General features: G+C 47.2%; 1 protein-coding gene and 1 long non-coding RNA gene across 3 annotated transcripts in view; one reads left to right on the top strand and one right to left on the bottom strand.

The window, feature by feature from the left end:
• The first annotated feature begins 213 nt into the window (after positions 1–213).
• On the top strand, positions 214–24,438 carry Sgk2 (serum/glucocorticoid regulated kinase 2). 2 transcript variants are annotated; one of them, XM_027423513.2, is made up of 14 exons: positions 214–311; positions 4,721–4,966; positions 6,222–6,368; positions 6,908–6,957; positions 7,486–7,543; positions 7,722–7,805; positions 9,011–9,139; positions 10,753–10,865; positions 11,132–11,168; positions 12,324–12,410; positions 16,537–16,632; positions 17,447–17,602; positions 19,776–19,865; positions 24,232–24,438. In XM_027423513.2, exons 3-14 carry the CDS (start codon positions 6,333–6,335, stop codon positions 24,394–24,396), a joined length of 1,101 nt encoding a protein of 366 aa, XP_027279314.1. In that variant the 5' UTR covers positions 214–311; positions 4,721–4,966; positions 6,222–6,332; the 3' UTR covers positions 24,397–24,438. The 2 variants fall into 2 exon arrangements, with proteins under 2 accessions (XP_027279314.1, XP_027279313.1); XM_027423512.2 differs by having other exon boundaries at positions 9,008–9,139.
• A 262-nt stretch (positions 24,439–24,700) lies between these two features.
• Positions 24,701–27,068, bottom strand: part of LOC107978501 — a 3,664-nt gene continuing 1,296 nt past the window's right edge. The window contains exons 2-4 of the long non-coding RNA XR_004770492.1: positions 26,926–26,980; positions 24,861–25,837; positions 24,701–24,790 (exon numbers count right to left, since the gene is read on the bottom strand). This is a non-coding gene — a long non-coding RNA (uncharacterized LOC107978501). The remainder of the gene's footprint in view (positions 24,791–24,860; positions 25,838–26,925; positions 26,981–27,068) is intronic.

The following is a 27,068-nucleotide window of genomic DNA, read 5'->3' as shown; positions in this document are numbered from 1 at the left end:
TCTCATTAGGTTCTGGGAGCCAAAGTCACTTGCCCAAGGTCACAACAGCTGAAGTTAGCTGTAGCTTTTTAACAGTTCAGAGGGTCCCCAGGGCACAGCTGGCCAGAAGCCAGTGGTGCAGCAGCCATGGTGATTCGGTCCAGCAGTTAATTAGTAACTGGAGATCCTGAAGCCAACTCCCAGCTGGGCTGGAAGGCCAGGCCAGTGGGTGACGGGTCACTCCTGCCTGGGAAGGCTGCTGGTGAGTCAGGATTGGATAGACAAAGAAAGCACAATTCTCTGGGATCTGCGCTGGGACCCAGGCTTTGGAGGTGAGGGGCTATCCTGTGAGCAGAATACCTGCCTTGCTCTCAGCTCTCTGAAGCAGTGTCTTCTGTATTGCAACTGCCTGCCTAGGCCAGATGCTTCCTTAACCACCATTTTCTATCATTTGCTTGCCCTTCTTCCCCTTCCCTCCCTAACTTCATCCCCCGTCCTCCTTTTCCTCTACCAAGTTTCCTTAGTCCCTAACTCCTTCCCCTTCCTCCTACTTTCCCATGCCTCCTTAATTTCTTCTTCTTGGCCTAATCTCTTCTCTGCCTAATTTCTCCTTTTTTAAAAAAATTTATTTATTATGTATACAACATTCTGCTTCCATGTATATCTGCACACCAGAAGACGGCACCCGCTCTCATAGCGGATGGTTGTGAGCCACCATGTGGTTGCTGGGAATTGAACTCAGGACCTCTGGAAGAGCAGTCAGTGCTCTTAAACCTCTGAGCCATCTCTCCAGCCCCTAATTTTTCCTTTCTTAATGAACTAGCTCATATCTTCACTTCATACCCCCCCTTTCATTCTTTCCATTTTTAACTGTCTAAATCTCTTCTGGAGATTCTTGGCTGTGGGTCTTGGGAATCAGCTTGCCTGGGTTCAAATTCTACTTATATCATTTATTGACATAGTATCTCACTCAAGTTATTTCTCTTCACCATGCCTCAGTTTCCTCCTCATTTAACAGGAATAACAGGGCTGGAGGCGTTTAGCTTAGAGGTGGAACACTTGGTTGGCAGTCCTGGATTCACTCTTCATCAAAACACACATGCTCTCTCTCTCTCTCTCTCTCTCTCTCTCTCTCTCTCTCTCTCTCACACACACACACACACACACACACACACACACACACACACACACGTACATACATACACGTCTGGATGATGACAATTCCAGGAACAAAAGAAAACCAAGCTAGCCCTTGAGCTAAGACAGTTAAATGACACAGTTCAATGGAGTGAAGCCAGGTACAGTGACAGAAGCAGATACAAGGAGAGGCCATTGGACAAAGTTTTTAGGGGAGGCAAATGATGACCCATGAAAGGGTTAGGCAAGCAGGTCATGTTGGTGGGGGGATGTTCTCAAGAGAGAGAGAGAGAGCTGTGAATTATTCCTGCCCTAGCCCACTGTGCAGGTAGGTCTAGGGAGATTGAAGCAGGCACAACAGTGAAGGGCCAGAGAAAGGCATGTCTAGGCAGCAGCAAGGGATGGGAGGGATGACATTAATGGCCCATGGGTGACATAAGGGCTGGTGAAATTGCTCACTGGATTAAAAACACTTGCCATGCCGGGCGTTGGTGGCACATGCCTTTAATCCCAGCACTCGGGAGGCAGAGGCAGGTGGATCTCTGTGAGTTCAAGACCAGCCTGGTCTACAAGAGTTCCAGGACAGCCTCCAAAGCCACAGAGAAACCCTGTCTCGACATCAAGCCTGATGACCTGAGTATGATCTTGGGTACCCTCATGGTAGGAGAACCGACTCCTTCAAGTTTTCCTCTAATACACACACACACACACACACACACACACACACAAAGAGAGAGAGAGAGAGAGAGAGAGAGAGAGAGAGAGAGAGAGAGAGAGAGAATAAATGTAATAATAAAATAAAATAATCAGGAGATGACAATAGCGACAAGTTGAGCCAGGTTGTATCTATCACAAGATGGTAACACAAGAGAAAGGGAGCTACAGGACTGGAATGGGGTCTTAGTCAAGGTGACAGGAGACTGGGCAGGGAACATGTTGAAGTACTGCAGAGACTTGGTACTTGAGTAATTAAACAGTGACACTGTAGGAAATTTTATATAGAAATTCAAAATGAAAAACAAATAACCTAATAACTAGTGGCCATGGCATTTTTGCATTTTATTGTAGCTATTCATGCAAATGTCCATTGTCTTTTTCCCACTTTAATAAAATTAGTACCCCAATGCACCCACCATCCTGAAACTTGCTTTCTCCTTGATAATTGCGTCAGACGTGTGCCCCCTTTTTGATTTATGTAATCTTACATAGACAGAAGCTTGGTTTATATAATTTTTCATTTTGCATGTATACTATGCCTGATCATTCCACTCCTTGACTTCATTAGTCATATGTGTCATGAATACCTCCTCTATTTCAGGCCAGTTCTTGATGTAAAGGATTCAACAGTGAGCAAGAAAAGTCTGCCTTCATGAGCCATGTTCTAGTCTGAGGTGGAAAATTAGAGCGCTTGACTAGTGACGTCAGAGGGCATGAGCGCTGAGTGTACAGCCAGGTACCTAGCCTCCAGAGAGAGGCTGGCTACTGAGGAGGGTGCGCCAGCCATCAGGACTGTCTCAGAATTGCACAGGCTCTGCGCTAAAAGCCCTAAGCCCCACATAAACCTACACAATCAGTCAGCACAGGCCTCTCCTGGAGGACCCATCGAAGCAGGGTCCTCTACCATGTTACTGGAAGTCAGCCATGTGTGTTGTCTGAGACTAGTGCTTTCTAGACAGAGGAAGAAAGCACGAGAGGCTAAGCCATTGAACTGGTTTATGGACATGGGAAATAAGTGGAGATAGAGACCCAAGGACTGAGCTGGGGTTGAAGAGAAAGAGGAAGAGAGTCCAGTAAGGAACCCCAGGTCCTCTCAGAGCCAGGTAGGCAAAGGAAGGATGCCAGGAAGGATGCCAGATCCTCAGCTAAGCTGAGGGAGATGTGGACCCAGGAGTCATCCCTGGCCCTGACATAAGAATCCACTGTCCACTGATTCTTCAGGATGCTGGGACGAAATCCAAGGTGGGTTCAGCAGTGGAACAGAAAAGGAGTGGAGGTGAGGAGTGCCGACAGCTCCTTAGAGAAGTTTAATGAGAAAAAGAAAGAGAAAAATGGGCTGTCTAGGCAGGGTACGAGGTGAGGAACTGAGCCAGCATGGTTGTGGTGTTCCTACGTACCAGGCAGGGGCACTTAGCCTATTGTTAGCTTCTTCATCTTGTTTTTCTAAAGTCCTGCAGTCCTGCAAAGACCCCATGGGGTTTTTGTTATTGAAAAGAAATGTCCTTGGTAAGGATGTGTGTTTTGTCAACATGTCTCCCTGCAGACTTGTGTATTGGTTCAACATTTCTATTTTGTGGGGGAATGAAACTTTGATACTATTTAGTGCAGTGTTCTCGGGTCAACACCTCCAGGTCCCTTTAGAGTCTATGAGGATGCCTGACCCACAGCGCTCTGTGCTTAGGGCCATTGATTGGATAGCCACACAGAAAGCCCCAAGAAGAAAGCAGCTGTGTTGCTCCCATTAACTCCTTCCTTCCTCATAACACCTGCCGACCCCTCCTGATCCCCTGATAGATGAAAGGACCCCCATGAGAACCCTACAGGCACACCTTACAGCAAGGCCTTAACGGCCAGGAACTCCTAAGATGTGAGTTCTCACACAGCGGAAGAGCTGTGAGCCAGCCAGGCCTGCTTTAGGGACCATGAGCCAGAGCTCCTGAAGAGCCACAGGGAAAACCTAGGTAGCCAAGTCCAAGGTCAGCTGGACAGAGAGCCAGCTCCAGCTTCTCTGGAGCATCTACAGGGTTTTAGCAGGTGGGTTCTTCCCGGGCTGTAGCTCGGTTCCTCTCCTCTAGACCAGGTGGTCTATATTGTGCCTGTTTAGAACCCTAGGTTCTGGCAGCTGGGCTCTCAATATATGTATGCACACGTACACACACGAACACACACACACACACACACACACACACACACACACACACACACACTATGCCAATATGGACACAGACACACAGTGATGGACCTATACATATGATTACATAGTCATATGCACATATTACTAGACACAGTCTCATCTGAAGCCAGACATATAGACACTCACATGCAGGCTTATATGCTAACATATACTATACAGTGACACATTGAATGTCTGGGGACATTCCATCCACTACACACACAGAAAAACAATGATAAGTTCAGCACAGATACACACTCACATGTACATAATGTCATACCAACACATGTACACTTCCTTTTTCTTCCTTCTTTTTTTTTTTTTTTTTTTTTTTTGCTTTTTCAAAACAGGGTTTCTCTGTGTAGCCTTGGCTGTCCTGGAACTTGCTCTGTACACCAGGCTGGTCTCAAACTCACAGAGATCTGCCTGCCTCTGCCTCCCGGATGCTGGATTAAAGGTGTGCATCACCACTGCCTCACACACACACACACACACACACACACACACACACACACACACACACACGCACGCACACACACTGACACAAATATCTGAAATCTGCAGCCATACTGGCACACCAGAGACATGCACATCTCTGCACAAAACACTTGCAGAGAGCACATACTCTGACCCACACTGTCACACACATTCTCTTGCAGTCTCCAGTGATCCCCAGGATCTTCTGAGACTGCTACATATACCCTCATCTTCTAGGGAGCAATGGTGTCCTGGAGGGAACAGAGGTCTCCCATCCCATCCTAAGCACTGCTGGATCCTGTGTGACATCACCAGCCCCCTCAGTACTGCCACTGCTGGAAGTTCTGAGCTCTGTGCTGAGGGCACCAGGCACTAACACTTGGCTCTTGTTGGGAGAACAGAGAGAGTCTCTCTTGTCTGCCTGCGGCCTGTGCTCAGCTCCGACTGCTGCATCTCCCGGAGGCCTCTGCCCAGGCTGCATAGGTATGTGGGACAGGGCCAGGCTGGGCCAGGCACAGGACCCCCGGGGACAACCTAGGGAGGGATGGTAGTGTTTCAGGCTGGCTGTGGGAGCATCAGAGAGGCCAGGATGCACTTGCCTCTGCTAGAATTCTACGGCCTGCTGTGCAGGAGTTTGGCAATGGGAGGCCTCTAGATCAGCCTTGCTGGGGAACTCCCTTCTGTCGCAATTACTTTCTCAGTTGGGTAACCTCCAACCTGGTAGAAGTTCCTGGCCATGGGTGAATGGGTTTAAGGGTCCCACCCAGTCCAGAGCGGTGCCTCTAAGACCTTTCCTAAAAATAAGGTGATCTAAGAGATGCCAAGAACAACAACAACCAAAACTGGGATCTTTGAATAATTTGCATCATTCCCTGTGGGATGTACAGAGCCTGTGAGGTTCCCAGCCCCTGAACCAAAACAAACCCTAGACAGTTGGCTTCTCCTTCTGTGCCACTGACTGCATAGACCAACTACTGATTCCTTCTATCTACCACTTAAACTCACACTCTGGCTACCTGTGAGATTCCATGGTTCTGGCCCAATCGCCCCAGTGTGGTTGCTGTTACTGGACCCTGGGGAAAGTACCCAAGAGAGATTGTATTCAACACAGAGCTTATATCCTGGGACTTTTCGCAAGAATTCAGGGTTGCCAACATGCCTATGTGTGAGTCTGGAAAGTCTAGGCTACCCACAAACAGTCAGAGCTAAGAAAATCCTGTTCCAAATCATGTGTAGTAGCACACTTCAGTATTGTCTCCATTTGGGAGGCTAAGGCAGTTCAAGGCCAACCTAAGATATGTGGCAAGCTCAAGGCCAGCATGGGCTACAGAGCAAGGCCCTGTCAAAAAAAAAGAAAAGAAAAGAAGGAAGGAAGGAAGGAAGAAAGAAAGGTAGGAAGGAAGGAAAGGCGGGAGGGAGGAAGGGAGGAAGGAAGAAAGAAAAAGAAACAAAATTACATAAAGCATTTTTAAGGTCTCAGTGCCTCACTGAGAAGTAAAAGGAAATATTCATCTTTAGGCCTACAAGGGTCCTGCCTGCTCCAGCCACCTTGGAGTTTTGGGGCATCTGTCAATCATAGGAGTCTTCCTGTCCTAGGTGTCCCCAACATTTGCAAAGACCCTGCCAGGCAGGGACCACCCTAGCTGTCCCTCTCCATCCTTCCTGTACTGTTTGGTGAGAAAGGCTGGGTCTGACAAGTGACATTTGTCTCATCCATGCATGGACCTCTGGTCTTTAGGGTGGGAGCTGCTAAGGCTGTATCAGAAGTTGAAGGTGGGCAAGAGGGCAGTCCTGCCTGGAGGCCAAGGTCTTCCCTGTACCCCAGAGCCTACCTCATCACAGCTACAGAATGGCCTCCAGCCCAGTTGGAGTTCCTAGGCCACAGGTGAGTAGTTCTTAGTCTTTCTCCCAATGCCCAGCACCCTGCACCAGGGACTCACTTTCTCCCAAGGCTGAGGAGATCTGTAGAAATACTGGCCAGCCCTGTAGACTCTCGGGGCTGCCACTTTACTGTGGACTCACAGAGATGGGCATTTGCAAGGAAAATTGAAGAGAGATTTGGCAGGGAGCTATAAGAAGTAGATTTGGTTAGAAAAAAATGTGACATTGGTTTCGAAAATACATAGATTCAAATCCCACCTTGGCCACCTGTAAGACCTTGGACAACTCCTCTCTAGCTTCGGTTTTCTTTCCTTATAATTGCCATGATGGCCAGCAGCCTCTCCAGCTCATTAGGAGAAGCAGGTGTGATTTGAATGAAGAGATGGAGGAGGGGGTGGATACGAGGGAGGAAAACCCGTTAAAGAAGGGAGGGAGAGAAGGAGGTAAGCTAGTTAGTAGTGATGTTGGCAGAACCAGGGCCTAGGCCAAAGAAGAGGAGGATGTTTGCAGGTCTTGATTGCCTCTTTCTTTAAATGTCTTCAGCCTTCTAGGGCCAATGGAAACATCAACCTGGGGCCATCAGCTAACCCAAAGTGAGTTCTGTTTTCTAAGACAAAATTCCTACCTGGCTGTCCCATGGCTGTTTCTCTTGACTTTAGAAATGAAATCCAAGGTCCTTGGTGTGCTCAAAACCTGTGCCAGCTGGACCAGAATCCCTCTAACTCTGTGCCTGTGCAGCCTCATTTCTCATTAACTTCCCAACCTTGGCCCAGGCTAAGCCCTCTGCCTGGAATGACCCCAGACATCTTCACTGTCAGCAACTCTCCACCCGAAGGCCCTTTTCCTGGCTGGGGATGGGGGTGGATGGAGAAGACTGGCCTCTGCACCATGTACCTGATTGTCTCTCCTAGTTTTAACTGGTCTGTGAGCTGGGGTGGGTGTAGGGAGAGGTGTGTGAGGCTGTCTTCTACGCTTCTTGGGGCTGTAAGAGACAATGTTCTTCAGGGGTGAGGCCCTGAGGCTTCTGCAAGGCCATCTGCATTTTTCCAGCTCTGGAATTAACCAGAGATCCAGCCCCCCGAGCTTTCAAACGTTGATCCTTGCACTTCTCCTGTCCACAGTGCCCGACCCACAGACTTCGAGTTCCTCAAAGTCATTGGTAAAGGGAACTATGGGAAGGTAAGTAAAGAGAGGAGAGTGGAGGTTGGGGTCTCTCCCTTCTGTAGCCTTCTGCCTGCTGCCTTCATTAGCATATGCAAAAAGAAGGCTCACATACTGGCATTCCACAGAATTGGGCTTGGGGGCTGCCAGGAGAACTTTGTCATCCCTGATGTCTTGGGTCTGTACTTTCCTTCAGGTCCTACTGGCCAGGCGAAAGTCCGATGGAGCCTTCTATGCAGTGAAGGTGCTTCAGAAGAAGTCCATCATAAAGAGCAAAGAGGTACCAGACTCAGGAATGGTTACTTCCCCTCTTGCTTCTTGCTTCCCAGCCTAGGGTGGCTTCCCAAGATGGTTTCATCTCCAAGAGGTCCAAGAGGAGTAGCTCAGAAAGTCCAGCTCACACACAGGACCCTAACCCTTCTAGAGGAAAGCAGGCCAAGACATCTCCCTAGGAGGATGAGAAGGTCTCTGCCTTCTAAGAGCCTTTAACAGAATCCACTGATGGACCAGCTCTCTGCCCTCTCTAGGTGTCAGAGAGGGCACACACTTTGGGTTCACACCACACCCTTTTCATAGGCCCTGTCCACCTGGCCAGCTTGGATCTCTAGATGCCCCGGTGACTTGAATTCCTTCAACACGATTATGAGGACAGAGAGAAGATAGAATGTCAGGTCAAACTCCTCAGGAAACAGTGATTCATGCCCACAAGGAGGGGAGGTCTTCCTGCCTAGGTGGTCTTGAACTGACTCTGACAGTAAACAGCATTTTGATAGTTTGAAAAGAAGGTGACATGTCCTGGGGCTAGGGAGATGACTAAAACAGCATAGTGCTCCCTGTGCAAGCATGAGGACCTAAGTTTGATCCAGCAGAACCCACAAAAATAAAATGCTAAGCATGGCAGCATGTATCTCTAATCTTGGTGCTATGGAGATGGAGAGAAAGTATCCCCCAGGCTTTCTAGCTGGTTAGACTAGCCCAGTCAGTAAGCTATAGGTCCAATGAGAGATCCTGTGTCAAAGAACAAGGTGGAGAGTAATGGAGAGAGACATCCATCAAGTTCTTATGTGTACACACACACACACACACACACAAGATTGGGGGGACATGTACAGGTGGACAAAATAGCAGGATCAAAGGCATGAGGATAGATACTGCATGACATTTTTTCCTAGAGAGTTTCCCTGGGACTCAACCATCCTACCATAGTATATGCTTTGCTTGTCACCCCGGGGTAGGGGTTTCTGAAGTTACACTCGTATGAAGTGGCTGGGGGTGAGGCTCGGGACACTGACTTCTAAGTACTAAACAAGGAGGCTAGGCCTGGCTGGGGACAATAGAGAGCCAATGAGGGTATCTGAACTGGGGTAGGAAAAAGTCTTGGGCAGGACACCTCCATAAGCAAGGTCACCTGGATTGTGCTGGAATGAAAGGGGCTGTGCTGGACAGTGAGTGACATGGACTCCTGTCTTTGTGACTCCTTAGCAGAACCACATCATGGCAGAACGCAATGTCCTACTGAAGAATGTGCAGCACCCCTTCCTCGTGGGCCTGCGCTACTCCTTCCAGACCCCAGAGAAGCTCTACTTTGTGCTTGACTATGTCAACGGAGGAGAGGTGAGTGGACCTCAGGAAGGGAGCTGCCCACTGTGTTCCCCACTTAGAATGAGCTCACTGAATCCCTACAACAGAACTGCTTGGTAGTCCAAGAAACTGAGAGGCTCAGCTGAGAGCCTCAGCTCAGCAAGTCACTTCTCAAGACAAGCCAGGCTATGCAGGCCCTTTTCTTTCCTGCTGTTGCCTGGGTGTTTCCCTCACAAGGTGGCTCCTACTCACGTACATAGACCCCAGGAAAGGTCTCTGCCAATAGAAGTGTGTGCTGACTGTTTCCAATACTTCCCTTCCCCACACCTAGGCATAGGCCCACAGCCATGAGTATCATTTTTTATAACTTATTTCCATGTATGTGTACTGTACATGCCTATTTTTATGGGTGGGGCAAACATGTAGGTACATTTGCACATGGAGGCCAGAGGTTGATGTCAAGAGTCATCTTCAGTTTCCTCCTACCTTTTTCATCAAATCAGGGTCTCTCAACCAAGCCCAGAGCAGGACAGTTTAGCTAGTCTTGCTAGCCAGGACAGTTTAGCTAGTCTTGCTAGCCAGGACAGGGTAACTAGTCTTGCTAACCAGGACAGGGTAGATAGTCTTGCTAGCCAGGACAGGGTAGCTAGTCTTGCTAGCCAGCTTGCTCTGATGATCCCGTCCAGACCTTCCAAGGCTGGGATGACAGGTAGGCAGCCATGCCCACCTGGCATTTATACTGGGTCTCTGGGGACCTGGACTTGGGCCTTCACCCTTGCATGGCAAGCAGTCTAACCCCACTAAGCTATCTCTCTAGCCTGATGTCTTAGGATAGGATATCTCCTATCCTAAGGAGAGACCTGAGCTACCTGCTAAGCCTAGAGCAAGGCAAGGACAAGCTGGACACCATCTTGGATTTTTTTTTTTTTTTTTGGTCTCACTGAACAAGGGGGCAAAATTTAGTGGAGGCTCTTCTCAATTGTACCAGGTTTGGCCTATATGTAACCAAATGTTTTTCAGCCTGAGTCCAATGGGGGAGGTTTCAGCCTTCACATTCCTAAATGTTGCAACCAACAAAGCAGACCAAACAGAGAGATCTAAGCTGGGCTCAGTGTGACATCCTAAGGCTTGGGTTGGAGGAAATGCACATTTTTGTTAGGCATGATGCCTCCCACCTATAATCCCAACACTTGTGATACAGAGGTAGGAGAATTGAGTTCAAGGCCAATCTGGGTTACATAGAAAGAGTCTACCCTCTCCCACTCCAACCCCCCCCCACACACAAAGTATGTCTTGAACTACCTGGTTTCAAATTCCAGCTCAGCCAACTCTAAGATGTGGGACCTTAGACAAATCATTTAACTCCTCCTTTGACATGAAACTGACATCACAGCTGAGATCTTGAAGATGGTCATGAGATTTAAACAAGAATTGTCAAAGAGCCTGACTTGCAGCCTGGAACACAGCAGCTGCTTAATTATGCTATCTGAAGGTGTGGAGAGTACAAGTGTGCTGAGGGGTGGGGTCAGCATGCAGTCTTTTTAGACTAGGGTAACTAGCCTGCATGGAGTAGGGGGCCTTGAAGGACCCCATCTTGTGATCTAGGAGCTGGGATCCAGCCGCCATCTCACTGTCCCCTCTCCTAGCTCTTCTTCCACCTGCAGCGGGAACGTAGGTTCCTGGAGCCCCGGGCCCGGTTCTACACTGCAGAGGTGGCCAGTGCCATTGGCTACTTACACTCTCTCAACATCATTTACAGGTGAGGCCTGCTCTTGGCTCATGGCCAGTCCCAGGACCTTTCTGTTCCATCAGGCAGCCACTGGGCCATGAAGTTCCAGTGAACTTGGTCCTTTGACTGAGGAGGTCCCTTATTTAGGGGTGGGGTGTCCTCCTTTCTAGAGTCAAGTACCCAGGCTCCCTGGGTTTTCCTCCTTCACCTACGGGGGCTTCCACGAGTAGTTCTCCTGTTAGGACCCAAGTCCCCAATTCACTCAGTAAATGACTGTTTTCTCTTATTTTCTGCAGAGACTTGAAGCCAGAAAACATTCTCTTGGACTGCCAGGTGTGTGGTGTGTGGTGTGTGTGTGGTGTGTGGTGTGTGTGTGGTGTGTGGTGTGTGGTGTGTGGTGTGTGTGTGTGTGTGTGGTGTGTGTGTGGTGTGTGGTGTGTGTGTGTGTGTGTGTGTGTGTGTGTGTGTGTGTGTGTGGTGTGTGTGTGTGTGTGTGTGTGGTGTGTAGTGTGTGTGTGTGTGTGTGTGTGTGTGTGTGTGTGTACATGCAGCTCAACTCTATGCTCTCCATTCATGGTCTGTATACATGGGTATTTATGAATTATAATGTATGCATGTGGTAACATACATTCTTGGATATATGTGTACATATGGGCTCATGCACGTATCTATCTATATAAATCTGTGCACAGGAGACTATGTGTGTGTGTGTGTATGTATGTATGTATGTATGTATGTATGTATGTATGTATGTATGTATGTAGACCTGTGGGGAAGGGTATGGAGTGTGGCCAGGTGGAAGCTAGGGATCTGTAGACCTTCCATGTTGTTCCCTTATTCCCTGGAGACAGACCTTGAGATGGAGGATGGAATGTAGATTTCTTGGGGAATACTTTCCAAAGATACAGCCTTAAGGAGAATGAAGAAGACAGGGTGGGGCACAGGGAGAGGTGCAGCTGCACTGTGGTTGCAAGAGAGGCCTCAGTGCACCTCACAGATGGGAGCCCTAAGCAGGCATGGCTCTTCGGGATGAGTTGACACAAGGAGATTTGGACCTTCCTGGCCTCCACCATTCAGTTCAGGAGCAGCATAACTTTTGACAGGGTACAGTCCCAGCTGTGAGGATTAGGCACAGCAGCTCCTAAAGTCTGATAGCCGTCTGTACCTGTCTACCTTCTCCATCCTCAAGCCCAGATGGCATCGGTGGACTTGATTTCTCAGTCTTCAGCCCTTCATCAAGGGGATTACTACCCAGCAAGAACATCCTGGAGTTGCCACTATTGTAGGCATGGGCCCGAGTCCTGATGAGCTAGGGAAGACAGCAGAGTGGCATGTCCCCAGCCTGTGCCCTGAGATCTCCTGGCATCCAGGCTAGGAGCCCTGAGTCTGTATGCAGCTTGCATCTCCTCACCATATTGCACAGCCATTGCTCTAGGGTGTGGCATTTGAGCTTTGACCACAACCCCTTCCTTTGTCTCTCACCCACAGGGACACGTGGTACTGACAGATTTTGGCCTTTGCAAGGAATGTGTAGAGCCCGAGGAGACCACATCCACCTTCTGCGGCACCCCCGAGGTATGTGGAAGATCTATGGAGAAGGCTGACCATTAGTGGCTGAGGCCAGCCCTAAATAAAGCCACCAGGCTACAGCAGAGAGGCTTCACTCCATCATCTCAAGCTCTTTTCCAAGTCAGCCCTATACTGAGACTTCATTTCCTCACGAGTGTCAAGGGACCAGCTTTGGAAGGGTTGGCACCCAGCTACCTCTAGTGAATTCCACCACTGCCCAATGGGAATAAGCAAGCTATAGCTGAATGTAGGGTTGCATGCCTGTAATCCCAGCACTTGTGGGGTGGAGACAGGAAGATCAGGAGTTTGAAGCCAGCCTCAATTATATTAGATCCCAGGTCAGACGGGACTTCATGAGACCAAAAACAAATAGATGCAAACCTTATTTATTGGGATGTTGGAGGTTGAACTCAGAACCCCAGGCATGCTAGGCAACTACATTCAAAAAGTAAAAAAAAAGGGGGGGGGGCGGCTGGAGAGATGGCTCAGTTGCTTAAGAGCACTGGTTACTCTTCCAGAGAGCCCGGGTTTGGTTCCCAACATACACATGTCAGCTCACAACTATCTACAACTCTAGTTCCAAAGGATTTAATGTCTTCTTCTAGCCTCCGTGGATATTGTATGCAAGTGGTACAAGCAAAACACCCATGCCCACAAAATTGAAACAAATCATGTATGTAAATGTGTGTGTGTGTGTGTGTGTGTGTGTGTGTGTGTGTGTGCGTGTACGCATAAAGACAGGGATGGAGAGCTGTCTCAGCAGTTAAGAGCATTTGTTTTCTTGCAGAAGATGAGGAATCAGGTCTTGGCACCCACATGGCAGCTCACGCCAATCCTCCAAAGTAACTCCAGTTCCAGAGGATCTGGTACCCTCTTCTGGTCTCCGTGGGCACTGCACACATGTGCCACACAGACATACATGTAGGCAAAACATGCATACACATAAAATAAAATTAAATAAATCTTGAAGAAAAGTAAAAAAGACAGGTGATACCAGGCATAATGATAAGTGCCTTAACCCCAGCATTTAGAATTACAGAGATCTCTGTGAGTTTGAGAATAGCCTGGCATAGATAACAAGTTCCAGGTCAGCCAAGGCTATATAGTTAGAACCTGTCTTGGGATGTGTATGTGGGGGGTGGGTGGGAAGAAAATGGGTAAAACTAATTTTAACAATTATTTAACTCAATTTATCTCAAATCTTCTCATTTAAATACATAATCAGTAAAAAGTTGTGAAATAGGGCTGTCAAGACTGCTTAGTGGGTAAGGGCCTTGCTGCCAAGGCTAAGGGCCTGAGTTCAATGCCTAGAACCCACATGGAAGAAGGATAAAACTGAGTTTTCCAAACTGGTCCTCTGATCTCCATATGTATGCTGTAGCATGTGCACACAGGCACACAGGCACACAGGCACACAGGCACACAGGCACACACACACACACACACACACACACACACACACACACACACACACACACACTAAATGTAAAAAATGTTGAAACAATGAATTATTTCTTAGTCTTACAATCTAGCATGTGAATATAGTTTACATTTATAGTCCACATTTCAACAGATCCAAACCTTTTTATCTTTTCTTTTTTGTTTTTTTCTTAATATTAATCATAGAGTTTATTACAGGGGAGAGGGGGAGAGCAAGAGGAAGAGAGAGAGATGAAGGGAGACAGACAGATGAAGGGAGAGTAGGAGAGGAAGGGGAGGGAGCCGAGAGAAGGGAGAGAGAGGGAGAGAGAGAGGAGAGAGAGAGAGAGAGAGAGAGAGAGAGAGAGAGAGAGAGAGAATGTGGAGGTGCTCGCTTAAAGGGGGAAGCTTGCACATGTGTACTGAGTCCTTATGCAGCCCATAATGAGTGCATGACGTGGCCACTCAACGTCAAAGGGCCCTTTGAGCTGCCTAAGTATCTGCCTGAATACTGTATGCATGCCCCTCTTTTGGTTTTTTGAGATGGGGTGTTGCCCTAGATGTCCTGGAACTCCATTTGTAGACTAGGCTGGCCTCAAACTCAGGGATCTGCCTGCCTCTGCCTCCCGAATCCTTAGATTAAAGGCGTGCACTACCACTCCCAGCTAGACCCAAATCTTGATCCTTTGCACAAGCAATTGTTCGGTAGCCACATGTGGCTAGTGGCTGCTGTGTGGGATGGCACTGCTCCATAGGGCCAAGTCCTTGACCAGGAGAGCGTGGCCTGAGAGTTAAGGTCAGGGCTTGCATAAACATAAACATGACCCTCTTTCAGATGGAGAGTCTAGAAGGTTAAAATTTGTAGATTTCTTTAATCCCCATGAATATCTTCATTGAGAGGATAAGGCATGAGGGTTGTAAGAAAGTCCTTCAAAATAATAATAATTAGGACAGGTAATATAGCTTAGTGGTAGAGTGATTGCCAGGCATGCCTGAGGCCCTGAGTTCAACCCCAGCACCCCTATGAACAAACAAACAAACAAACAACACATGTCTGAGCAGGAACTAATCTGTCTGTCTGACCTGCCTTGGGTTTAAAATCTTTCCTTGAAGTCCCACCAGTCTTAGGTGTTGGACCTTGAACTTGAAGGACCCCTGAGGGTTGGACAGACACCAGAAGGGGCAGAGGGCGAGGACTGCAAAGCGCCTCCCTGTCAAGTCTGAAACAGGACTTGAGAGCCACCCTGTTAGTCTCCATCAACCTGCAGAGCTGTGCCTGAACCTACAGATGGATTCCAACAGGTTCCACCAGGTCAGACAACCTCTCCCAGAAGGGACCCTTGTCTGTGCTTGTGCATGGCATGGCATGAATAAAGCTGACCCCGAAGTCTGACAACAGCCTGTCCTTCAGTGGGTATAACTAGCTTAGGGAGCAGGGATTATGGAATTGTGTCTCATGTAGGAGACGTCCCTTCTTCCAGGACTGCCACTGCTGAGTGCCAGACATACAGACAAGAGTACCTACACTTGTTCCCATGTTCCCATTAGGGAATCCGTGTCCCTAGTATTTGTTTGTTTGTTTTGTGTGTGTGTGTGTGTGTGTGTGTGTGTGTGTGTGTGTGTGTGTGTGTGTGTGGTATTTACGCATGTTCATGTAGATGTGGACAGGCATGTGCACATGCTTGCAAATGGAGGCCAGAGGTTAATGTCAGGTATCTTTTTTAAGCACTCTCCATGTTATATTTTGACACAGTGTCTCCAACTAAACCTGGAGTTCATCAATTTGGCTAGGCTGGCTGGCCACTGATCCAGGGATCTGCTTATCTCCCCATCACTGGGGCTACTTATGTGAGCCATCTCACCTAGCTTTTATGTGACTGCTGGGATCTGGAAAAAGGTCCTCATGCTTATGCAGCAAGTATTTACGAACAGAACCATCTCTCCAGCTACCACTCCAACTATGTTCCCACTTTAAGGGTAAGAAAGCCAAAGTTCTGGCAGGTCAAGTGCTCTGCCTGGACACACACACTGAAGAGGAATCGAGGCTGTATGATTCTCTTCCCTTCCACAGACCCACAGGGTAGCTGTGTCTGTTGCTGGGACTCTGTTCCTTAGCAGCAGACAACCCCAGGCCAGGAGGTCATTAAACCCTTGGGACCTGCAGAAACACAGCACTGCCTATGTTTTTTTTCCTTGTACCAGGCACGGCTCCTGGCATGTTCCCATCTGTCAATGTGACCTGGAATACCACCCCTTTCCTGACCTTCCCCCATGCATTAAGGTTTCCATAACAAGTGTGTGACACATTCCTTTGGTTTTGCGCTATTGTCACCCTGCTACACTGTGAGGTGTCTCCAGGGCTTCTCCAGTGCTAGGACACAGATAGCTTACAGGCTATATGTACAAATAAGAAGGCATGCCTGCTTCTGAATTACCATTCTGGCTTTGTGAATAGATCACAGATAGATTGTAGCTCCCTTTACCCCTATGGCTGGTACTCCTGTGTAATGTACAGTGTGTAAACTATACAGGGTAGTCTTGCCTGATCTCCTGGATGTCCCCAGTGCAAAGGGCCTGTCACCAACCAAGTCTCTGGTGTATGGATACAAATGAACACAGGATAAGCTATGACAGCGGGATCAACACCCTTCAAGTGCCTTCTTTACAGATAAACAGAAGCTAGGCGTCTTCACCCCTGTGCTTCCCCCAACAGTACCTGGCCCCCGAAGTGCTTCGTAAAGAGCCTTACGATCGAGCGGTGGACTGGTGGTGCTTAGGGGCGGTCCTCTACGAGATGCTGCATGGCCTGGTGAGTGGACAGAGATGTCTGTGGGGTACATGTGGCTTGGGGAAGCTGAGGATGGTCCCCAATTCATGCAGCTTACTCTAGCTTTGCACAGGGAATTAAATGAGCTATCTATGTACCCCGGGAGGAAAAATGAGGCCAAAGTGAATTTGAGGAATGTATATCTCTTTGAAACAGTGTTAGTTTCACAGTTTTCATTTATAACAACAGCCGCTTCACAGAGTGGAGAGTTACTTTTATTGAACTAAGGTGGAAACTGAGACCGAAAGGTCACAGTGTGGTAGATTGCAGGCTAGTCTGGGCTGTATACTTATGTGAAAGCCTGTGTGGACCTGCCTGAGGCTGGCTTTCCTCTGGCCTGGATTCTCCAGCAGGGCATGCTGTAGAAGGAGTAAGTTCTGAAGGTTCAGAAGAACCAGTGGGTAGAGGAACCGGAAGAAAGGCAAGGAGGCCTAGACTGTGGGCATAGTTTCTAGTCCAACTCTTAGCTGTGCAATTTAGTGGTCCCCGGCCTTGCTTCTCTTGTCTGCCGGTCTGTAGCCTCTGGCAGAAGATGGCTGTGGGGCCAGGAAGAAGTGATGAGGGTGAGAGGTCCCAGGATCTCCAGGAGCCTCCCATGGATGCCCAAAGTCTATGACTCTCTCGGCAATCCTCTCTCCTGTGCTAGAAGCCTGGAGGTCCTTTCTCTCCTCATCTGCCCCACCAGCTGTGGCACTGGACGCAGGCCTGTCTATATACTCCTGGCTGTCCAGCTTGCTCTAACACTCCCTGATAAGTCTCATGGCTGAACCCCCAGTTTCTCTCCCTGTCTCCACAGCCCCCCTTCTTCAACACAGATGTGGCCCAGATGTACGAGAACATTTTGCACCAGCCACTACAGATCCCTGGAGGCCGGACAGTGGCTGCCTGTGACCTCCTGCAAGGCCTTCTCCACAAGGACCAGAGGCAGAGGCTGGGTTCCAAGGCAGACTTTGTAGGTGACCAAACCAAAGAGCACAGGTCCCTCCTGCAGGGACAGCTCAGAAGCACCTGCAGTGAGACTGCCTTCTTCTGCCCTCTGAAGCCAGGAGCTGTCTGTCTTTCTGTCTCTGTGTGTCTCTCTTCTGTTTGTGTGTGATATATGTGTATTTGTGTATGTGTGGAGGTCAGAGGTTGATGTCAAATGTCTTCTCCAATTGTCCACTTTATATCTCGGGACAAGGTCTCTCATGGAACCTGGAGCTAACTGATTGGCTAGACTGTCTTTGCCTCCTTGGTTCTGAGATTATAGAATATGCCATCATTCTCAGCTTTTACATAGGTACTAGCAATCCAGGCTTGGGTCTTCATGCTTATCTACCAAGCACTTTACCAACTGAGCCACCTCTCCAGTCCCTGACTATTTTTTTAAAAAAAAAAATACAGTGTTTTTAGCCAACCAATGTTTGCTGAATCAGCACTGATCCAGGTTTAATAGCCTGGACCTCTGATATGATTAAGCTTGATGGTGGAAGGAGACTGACAAAAAACAGAGATTCTGTACAATTATCACCAAGTGTGACAAATTTCAGGAAGGGAATGAGCAGTGAGCAGAGATAGACAATAAGGCTGTATAGGAATGGTGCTGTTTCACACTGGTATGGCCAGGCAGGTCCCCTCTAAAGAGGTGACAAACTGAACTTGGAATATGAGGAACCATGTGTAGAATTGGATGGAGGCTTCCCAGCCATAGGCACATGTGCAAAAGTCCTGTGGTCTGTACAAGGAGCAGAACAGCAAGACACATAAGACATGGGGATAAATAATTCATGGAATTCATAGTCTGTTCCTTTCATTCCTTTTCTGACACATACATGGGTTTTTTAAAAAGATTAAAGATCACTTTAAAAATAATCTTAAACCAAGATGGTGGTGCACACTGCACACCTTTAATCCCAGCACTTGGGAAGCAGAGGCAGGCGTACCTCTGTAAGACCAGCCTAGACTACAAATCGAGTTCCAGGACAGCTAGGACCATACAGAGAAACCCTGTCTTGAAAAACAAAACAAAACAAAAAATCTTATTACTTAGTGTCAGATCATTTCAGGGCCAGCAAGATGGATTGGGTATAAGATGCCTGCTATCAAACCTGACATCCTGAGTTCAATCCCCAGGATCCACGTGGTGGAAGGAGAGAACTGACTCCCAAAAGTTGTTCTCTGACCTTCACATGTGGCAGAGGCAGGCAGATCTCTGTGAGTTTTAGACAAGCCTGGTCTAAAAAGTGAGTTCCAGGCCAGCCAGGCCACATAGTAAGACCCTGTCTCAAATGAGGAGGAGACGACTATAGTCCAGATGGCCTTAGCATCTGAAGGATAGACTCTAGGACTGCCCACTCCTACTCTGTGGGTAGCACAGCTTTTTGACCCATGTCTGGCATATAACAAGAGTTTGCAAGCATTACATACACTAAAAGATCTCCATGCCAGGTTCTGTGATTTGAGACAACACTTAGGCTATTTGCCGTCCATGTACCCAGCCTGCTTTTAGACGTAGGCTCCTGTGAAGACAGACCCCTTCCTTCCAAGGAGGATTTTGCATCTTAGAACATTCCTGTGATTCTTGGAATGAGTTATGCGTTCACAGAAATCAAGCCTCTGAGAGACAGTAGTGATGCAAAGTGTTGGAGTACCGTTCAGTGTGAAACAGACAGGGAGGACTGCTGGAAGGAGAGGCGTTTTAGAAATGAGGTGGGAACCCATGCCCAAGACTCCCTCGAGTCCCCGGAAACCCACCATTTTTCTTAGGGCTTTATTTCTCCTGTCTTCTTTGGTGAGCAGGTTCTTCTATTACTCTGGCTTGCACTCTGGAAGAATCAAGGTGTATTAATGTGTGTGGGAGTGGGTGGCTGTCTCCAAGTTCCCCCTGTATACCTTCTCCCCTGATAACCAGTTCTTTAGCCTTGCTTATAGCCATGCTGCCAGAGCCTAGTATGGTGTGGGTGCTGAGACCTAGCTGTGGAAGGCACCTGTGGCTGTAGGGAAAAAAATTGGGTTCAGATGATTCAGAAAGTAAGAATGTTCCCTGGGCTGGGCAACCCAGGGAAAGTTCTGTCACCTTGGTGGCCAGTTGTGGGCACCAGTTGGGGAGCAGCTGTGACGAGCTAATCAGTGTCTTCTTCCTGCAGCTCGACATAAAGGACCATGTGTTCTTTAGTCCCATAAACTGGGATGACCTGTACCACAAGAGGCTAACTCCACCCTTCAACCCAAATGTGGTAAGTGAGCATGGCAGCAGCGAGGGGAGGGGGGAGGGGGTCTCCAGATTTTGGCTTCTGGATTTCCAGGGCTGGTAGGATCTAGGACAACACCCTTTATACAGCTGGGGAAGCTGAGGGGCCAAGAGTCTTATCCAAAACACAAGAGTGAGAACTGGCTCTAGCTGCGCTGGACTCTCATGGGTAGCTCAGCCTAAGAAAGATGAGCTGTGGGCTGCTCCTTTATCACCAGCACCGCACCCTACCACAGAGCCGATACAGTGTTTATGTTTGAGGCGTAGTAGCCCAGGCTAGCCCTTAACTCACAATCCTCCTACACAGCCTTTTCCTGATGATAAAAATGATGTGTATTTCTTGTCCAAAGTTATAAAATGATGTTGGAAGAAGCAATAGGGAAATGGCGGGATGTCTCACCAGGGAAACCGCTGCTGGTAGATTTCCTTCCACACGAGTATACTGCCAGCATTCCTCATTGCCTATTTACATTGTTTTTCCTTTGGGGAGTTCCTGCCCATGTATGTGACACTAGATATGTTTTGTTTTGTTTTGTTTTGTTTTGTTTTGTTTGTGAAACTGTGTAGTCCAGGCTATCCTAGATCTCTGGCTAGCCTCAAACCATGGTGATCCATACCTGTCTTCTGAGTACTGGGTTTGCAAGAGTGAGCGACCAAGGCCAGCTAGCACTAGTTTTGTGCAAGCAAGCATGTGTGCGTGCGTGTGTGTGTGTGTGTGTGTGTGTGTGTGTGTGTGTGTGTGTGTGTGTGCCTTGCCCTTCTCCTCCATTCCCTCTGCCTTGCTAAAAACTGTTAGATTACATTCCTAATCCTAGCCACCAAGGTCTATTCCCTTATTTGGTCACTTCCTCCTCCTGAGGCTGACTACCGAGGCCCAGCAATCAAAAGTCCCCTTTGATTCACTTAATTAACTTGCCCAATTAAAACGAACCACCTCATCCTAACATGGGGTTTCCCCCTTTACCTTTATGAACCACCATCTGCCTGTGGGTCCTGTCTGTCTCCTCTCTATCCAGATACAGTTCTTTGTCCTGCCTGGGACAAATATCTCTTACCCATCTCTGGTGTTTCCGCCTCCATCTCCTATCTTTGTCTCTTATTCTCTGCCCTTTGTCTCTGTAGGACAAATAAATCTTTGGGCTGAGAACTCGGTCTTGGGGTATCCTGAACTGATACTGGTCTTTAAGGTACACACACACACACACACACACACACACACACACACACACACACAGGGTTTTTTTTTTTTTTTTGGTTTTTTGTTTGTCTTTTTGCTATTTTGAGACAGGGATTCTCTCTGTAGCCCTGGCTATCCTGGAACTCACCATGTAGAGCAGTCTACCATCAAACTTAGAGGTCCACCTGTCTCTGCTTCCCAAATCCTGGGATTAAAGGCGTGTGCCAACACCCTGGCATGTGATTATACTTACTGTAATGAAAAATGAGTTTGAGGAGCTGCAAAAGTAGGCAACTTCATGAAGATAATGAAGCAGTTGAGGGCGCCTGTATAGGCTAAACAGAGGCAAAGAACTACATGCACCATGACCAACAACGGTGAGATTATTGACAATGGGATTTATATTCCAGTGGGAAGTTTGAAAACACATTTAAAGAACACTGGCTATTGCTACCCTTTAGCCTGTCTGTATAGGTGTGAAGCTATAACCAAGTGTCTAAAATTGATACAAATACACAGTTTCCAAAGACAAGCCTAGAACCAAGATCCTCAGGCCATGCTGATCCTTGTTGCTCTTGGGACAAGATTATTATTTTATGAGGTTTGGATACTTTCTCCTCCTGGAGAGTTTCCTTTGGTGGAATGTTTTCTTTTCTTGGATATTCAGTTTTCATGTGTTAGCCTTGTCCACTTCTGGCAAATCTGGCTCATCACTCATGCTGACTAACAGAAAGACTGCAGACTCCAGGGGTTACATGAGGCCTCCAGTCTGAGACACTGCTTGCTAGGGACTAGGTTCCAGCACCAGGTTCTTGATAAAAATCAGATAGGATACATTTAGGATTTTTTTTTGTATGTTGGGAATGGAACCCAAGTCTCACACATGCTAGACAAGTACTTTACCACTGAGCTACACCCCGATTTTATTTCTTAGGACTTAAACTGACAATAGGTATAGTGTCTTAATATGAACCTGTGGAGGGTGTCAAAGGGAATAAGATATAGTGTATCCTGGAGTCAAATATGAGTGACACATTTTGAAAATACGGATTAGGTTACCTAAAATTACCTGTTCCAACACGGTAACAGTTTTATGAATATTTTATAATAAAATAACAAAGAAAGTCATACACCAAGGCCCTTTTCAAATATGTTGGTAGAAATATTAGGTAACTGGGTTACAGCAAAATGGGAAAATCCCTGCTATAGGCCTTAGATGCTACATAAAGGCATTCTTATGGTCTTTTATACACCCCTGAGGTTTTTTATCTGTTAGCCACAGGATGCTCGGTCAGACACAGAGGTGGACAAGGAATGACTGTTAAGGGAGTGGCTAAAGATAGCCCAAGGTAAATTGTAATTAGGCCCCAGACCTGCAACATTCCAACCTCTCCACAATTACTGGTTTTAATCAGTTGATCAGACCTACGTGCAGTTCTTTTCAGGAACTTTTTTTCACAAGAGAGGATGTGTGTAGAGTCCCAGGAAAGGACACAGGAAAATACAGTAATGCATGGGCATTAAAGTGACACATACTGGAGGATTTTTGCTTCTGTTTTACTTAAGAGACTTCATATACACATTATACAAAGTACCACATCATACTTAGTATTGAGCCCTTTATTTGTAAACAACAACAACAACAAAAACAGCAACTATTTGGTTGTCAAGAGCTACACAACTGACACGGTTAGGCAAGCATCATGGGTGAGATTCACAGTCTGGTCCAGGAACTCTGAACCCTGGGCTGGACCACTGAACCCCATGGCCCTTCTGAGAAGCTGGCAGCCATGGCTTGTTTGTTTCCCCAGCCCAAGACCTGCATGCTAAAGCAGACCTGCAGGTCCTTCCACCATTTACTCACCTGCTTATATTGTAAACCACAGGGGCAATGACTTTTCCTCTGCAGAAACACTAGTATTAGTTTACTCCTACCCTCTAAAGTAGGGGGCCTCAAATAACAATCTTTTTATGATTTTATTTTTAATTATGTATGTAGATGGGTATGGGCAGGTAGCTATGGTGTAAGTGCAAGCTGAGATCAGAAGAGGGCATCAGAGTCCCTGGAGTTGGAGCTAGAGGTGGTTGTGTAGCTTTGGATTCTTTGGGTGTTTCAACTCTTCTCTGTGGAGCCCTCAGGTCTGTGGTTAGCAGTGGAAGAACTGCACTGCTGGGCTGGGATTATCTCACTTGTGCTTGTTTCCTGAGTCCCCTTTACCTCCATCAAACCAGTCTCAGATTGTGTACATGGTGGCGTCAGAGTACCATGAGAGACAACTCCCAAGGTACCCCTTTCAAGCCTTTGCTTAGTTATTTGGCAATGTCTAATTGGCCCGTCACATGACTGGCCCATACTTAAATAGATAGGTATATATATTCTGTCTCTGGAGTGGAAGCAGAGAATCTATTATTCTTTCTTTCTTCCTTCCTTCCTTTCTTTCTTTCTTTCTTTCTTTCTTTCTTTCTTTCTTTCTTTCTTTCTTTCTTTTTTTGTTTGTTTGAGACAAGGTCTGTCTATGTATCCCTGGCTGTTCTGGAACTCTCTATAGGTAGACCAGGCTGGCCTCAAATTCATAGAAAAACCACCTGTCTCTCCTCCCAAGTGCCAGGATTAAAGATTTGTAACACTACACTCAGCATCATATCTTTTTAAAGACAGGATCTAATGCACCCCTGGCTAAACTCAAACTTATTATGTAGCTGAGGATGACCTTGAAGTTCTGATCCTCCTGCTTCCACCTCTCAAGAGCTGAGATTCCAGGTGTGTACAACTATGCTGTTTGTCTGTGAGCATGTTTTGCCATTTCCCAAACATATCTTTCTCCAATATAGCTGAGCAGCCCCTATTTTGTCTCTATTACCTAGGACCTATCAGACTCCTAAATGATCCTCCTGCCTCCTCCTCCATCATATTAGGTCCTTGAAAGTAGAGACTTGCCCTGCTTTGTCCTCCCATATTTCCGGTGCAATAACTGGAATGTGGTAAGCACTTAGGAAGTATACGTTGACTAGTGGCTTGTCTGAGGATTGGTGTGGAACATGAGACAGTCACTTTAAATATGAAGGACCAGGAGGCACTCAGAAAGGAAGGTCTGACATCCCTCTCCCAAGCTCTGGGATCCTTAGTTGACTCATATTCAATACCCCCTTCTCATCCCTTGGCTTCTACTAACAGGAAGGACCCGCTGACTTGAAACACTTTGACCCAGAGTTTACCCAGGAAGCGGTATCCAAGTCCATTGGCTGCACCCCTGACACCATGGCCAGCAGTTCTGGGACCTCAAGTGCATTCCTCGGATTTTCCTATGCACAGGATGAGGATGACATCTTGGATTCGTAAGAGATAAGCACTTATGAAGTCACCAAGACCATCGGGCAAATGCCGGGACTACCTTCTGCTGCCAGGACACAATGAGTTTGATGACTCAAAGAAGAGGAAGGTCATTTCCATCACATAAAAAATCAGTGCAGGGCTCAGAATGGCAGGATAGGTCACCGAGTAGCCAGGTGTCTGTAGTGTTGATTTGCCCTTCTTGAGAAATGACTTCTGTGTTTGGTTTGTTGTTGTGACAAAATATCCAAGAAAAGTAATGGAAAGATACCTACTTGGGCTCACCATTTCAGGGATTTCTGCCCATGACTGTGGTCTTTAGCCAAAGCTGAGTCATTTTGGTGGGAGGAGTAGCACAGGAAATCTGCTTACATTATTCCTACCAGGAAGCAGAAATAGAAGCCTGGGCTGGGAATAAGATTTACCTTCAGAGTAATGCCCCAAGTGACTGACACCCTCCAAGCAGGGCCCACCTTTTAGTCAGCATCACCTTTCCACGCCACACAATTATGAATCTGAGTGGACTAAATCACTGATGAAGCCTGGGCCCTCGTGATCCAATCATGTACTAAAAGCCCTGTCAGCGGAACACAGAACCGTCAGAAAACACTTCAGATCCAAACTATAATAGCTTTGAATATCGGGTCACATGAATCACATGATTCAAAGCCACCACCATTGTGTTCTAAGCCAGAGAAAAGGGGGAATGGGACAGGAGTGGGTTAAAAAGAGCACCATTAAGGAGCTTTCCGGAAGCCCAGTCCAGTGGCTTCCTTTAGCATTTTATAAATCCCAGCTCTACATAATGCAGCCTGGGCACCAGCTACTTCTCATAGTAAGGGAGTTCAAACACACTGAGAGAGAGAGGGGAAGAACGCTGCATAGGCAACCAGAACCCTGGGAAAGGACCTCTTGGTATCTGAATTTTTATTTCAGTGTGTAAAATGATGAGATGTAGTGTATTGCCTTCAGTTTCACAATGCTCTGTGTGAACGGTGTCTTTGTTGTGGGTAGTATTAGATGAACTGGATATCTGTTGGTAAGTATGGTTGCCTCAACACCTTTCAATATTCAAGGAATTCCCTACTTTTGAGGCTTGATTAGAGGGGAGGAGGGAGTGGCCACCTCTATTTAGAATAGTGGGATTAAGAAAAAAAAAAAGCCAGATTCTTACTTCCTCATTCTCCTCTGAGCTCAAGCAAGGCATGTGGTCCAGAGATGCATTTGTACCAACCTGGGCCCAAGCACAGGACTGGGAATTCTCTTTTGAGTTCCTCCTGTAGAAGAGGTGACAATGTCGATTGTAGCAGCCAGTCCTCAGCATACCAGGGCCTGCAGCTCTGCTCCGGGAAGCCTCAAGATTTTCTTCTGAAGATTTCTAAGTCTTTCAGTGCACTCCTTTTTTACTTAGTTGTCCAAAGTCAACCTCCGAACACTTCTCTTGGGTGAGCTGTGGAACAGATGTTCATGTCTGTTAGCAATTTTCATCCAGATGACCCTACGGTAGTAATTACTTTACCTTCTTTTATAAATCAGGAGACAAGGTCAGAGAAACTGCTCCTTGTTTGAAGGCCACACCACAAACACAAGCTGGGATATGGAACAACTTGACCTAGGGTTCTACCCTGTAACCTTTGGACAGGTCTGCTCCTCCTTTAGGTTGTTAGAGCCAAGAAAAGACTCAGCATCTCTCATGAGAGGTGGACACAATACACATGTCCTTAATACCAGGGAGTCAGGGATGGGTGGATCTGTGAGTTCTAGGGTAGCCTGGTCTACATGGTGAGTTCCAGGCAGTCAGGGAGACACAGTGGGACTATATAGGGGGAAAAAAAAACACCAAAAACCTCTTAGATCAAGACAAGAATTGGCTAGAACAAGCCAGAGAGTGAAGAGAGGTCTTGAAGAGCCCCTTCTGCCTGGCAAGAGTGTGAGCATGTCATGTATGTTCAGGTATGCCCAGGTGGGGTAGGCCATTCTGTTTTATTTCAGTTTTTTTTTTACAAACCTGCAGCACTTACTTCAGGGTAGCCTCATTAGCTTGCTGGTTTGGAGCCAATGGGAGGACTTTTTTTTTTTTTTTATCAGTGTATGCTGTGATTTTTATGCCTTTCCTCCTATACTTGGTTCCACTCCTTTCCTTTCAGTTTTGTTCCCTCTGTCCCCTGCCCTGAGAATTAAGGGGGGAGGCAAGGCTGGGACTCATGAAAACAAAGTCAAACACAGTAATATTGACCTACTGGAGATCAAAGCCCAGTCAAGAATTACTATTAAGATTTGTATAGCCGGGAGTTGGTGGTGCACGCCTTTAATCTCAGCACTTGGGAGGCAGAGGCAGGGGCAGGTGGATCTCTGTGAGTTCGGGGCCAGCCTGCTCTACAAGATCTAGTTCCAGGACAGCCTCCAAAGCCACAGAGAAACCTTGCCTTGAACACACCCCCCCAAAAAAGGATTTGTATGGAAAGGAACCCATTTCCATCTAGTGCAGGTTAACTGCTAGAGGTGGGACACAAGGAAAGAACTAATATTTCCACTTACAGGGTTGTAACTGCCAGAAAGCTGAACATGCTGTCAAGTCCACAATCCACTGGTTCTGTTTAAGATTGTAAAATCACAGAGAGTTTCGCCAGGACAGGAAAGAAAAATGAAGAACAAGCACACTATTAGACTGACTGTGTTAT

This window comes from Cricetulus griseus, chromosome 6, assembly GCF_003668045.3.
Source record: "Cricetulus griseus strain 17A/GY chromosome 6, alternate assembly CriGri-PICRH-1.0, whole genome shotgun sequence".
Taxonomy (NCBI): domain Eukaryota; kingdom Metazoa; phylum Chordata; class Mammalia; order Rodentia; family Cricetidae; genus Cricetulus; species Cricetulus griseus.
The sequence above is the reverse complement of the archived record's forward strand: the minus strand, read 5'-3'. Positions and strand labels throughout refer to the sequence as shown.

Excerpts from the sequence above, each read along its gene's own strand:
- Sgk2 (XM_027423512.2), top strand. The coding sequence starts at position 6,333 with ATGGCCTCCAGCCCAGTTGGAGTTCCTAGGCCACAG. Across the intron at positions 6,369-6,907 it reads TTGGAGTTCCTAGGCCACAG|CCTTCTAGGGCCAATGGAAA; the intron begins GTGAGTAGTTCT and ends AAATGTCTTCAG. Across the intron at positions 7,806-9,007 it reads CCATCATAAAGAGCAAAGAG|CAGAACCACATCATGGCAGA; the intron begins GTACCAGACTCA and ends GTGACTCCTTAG.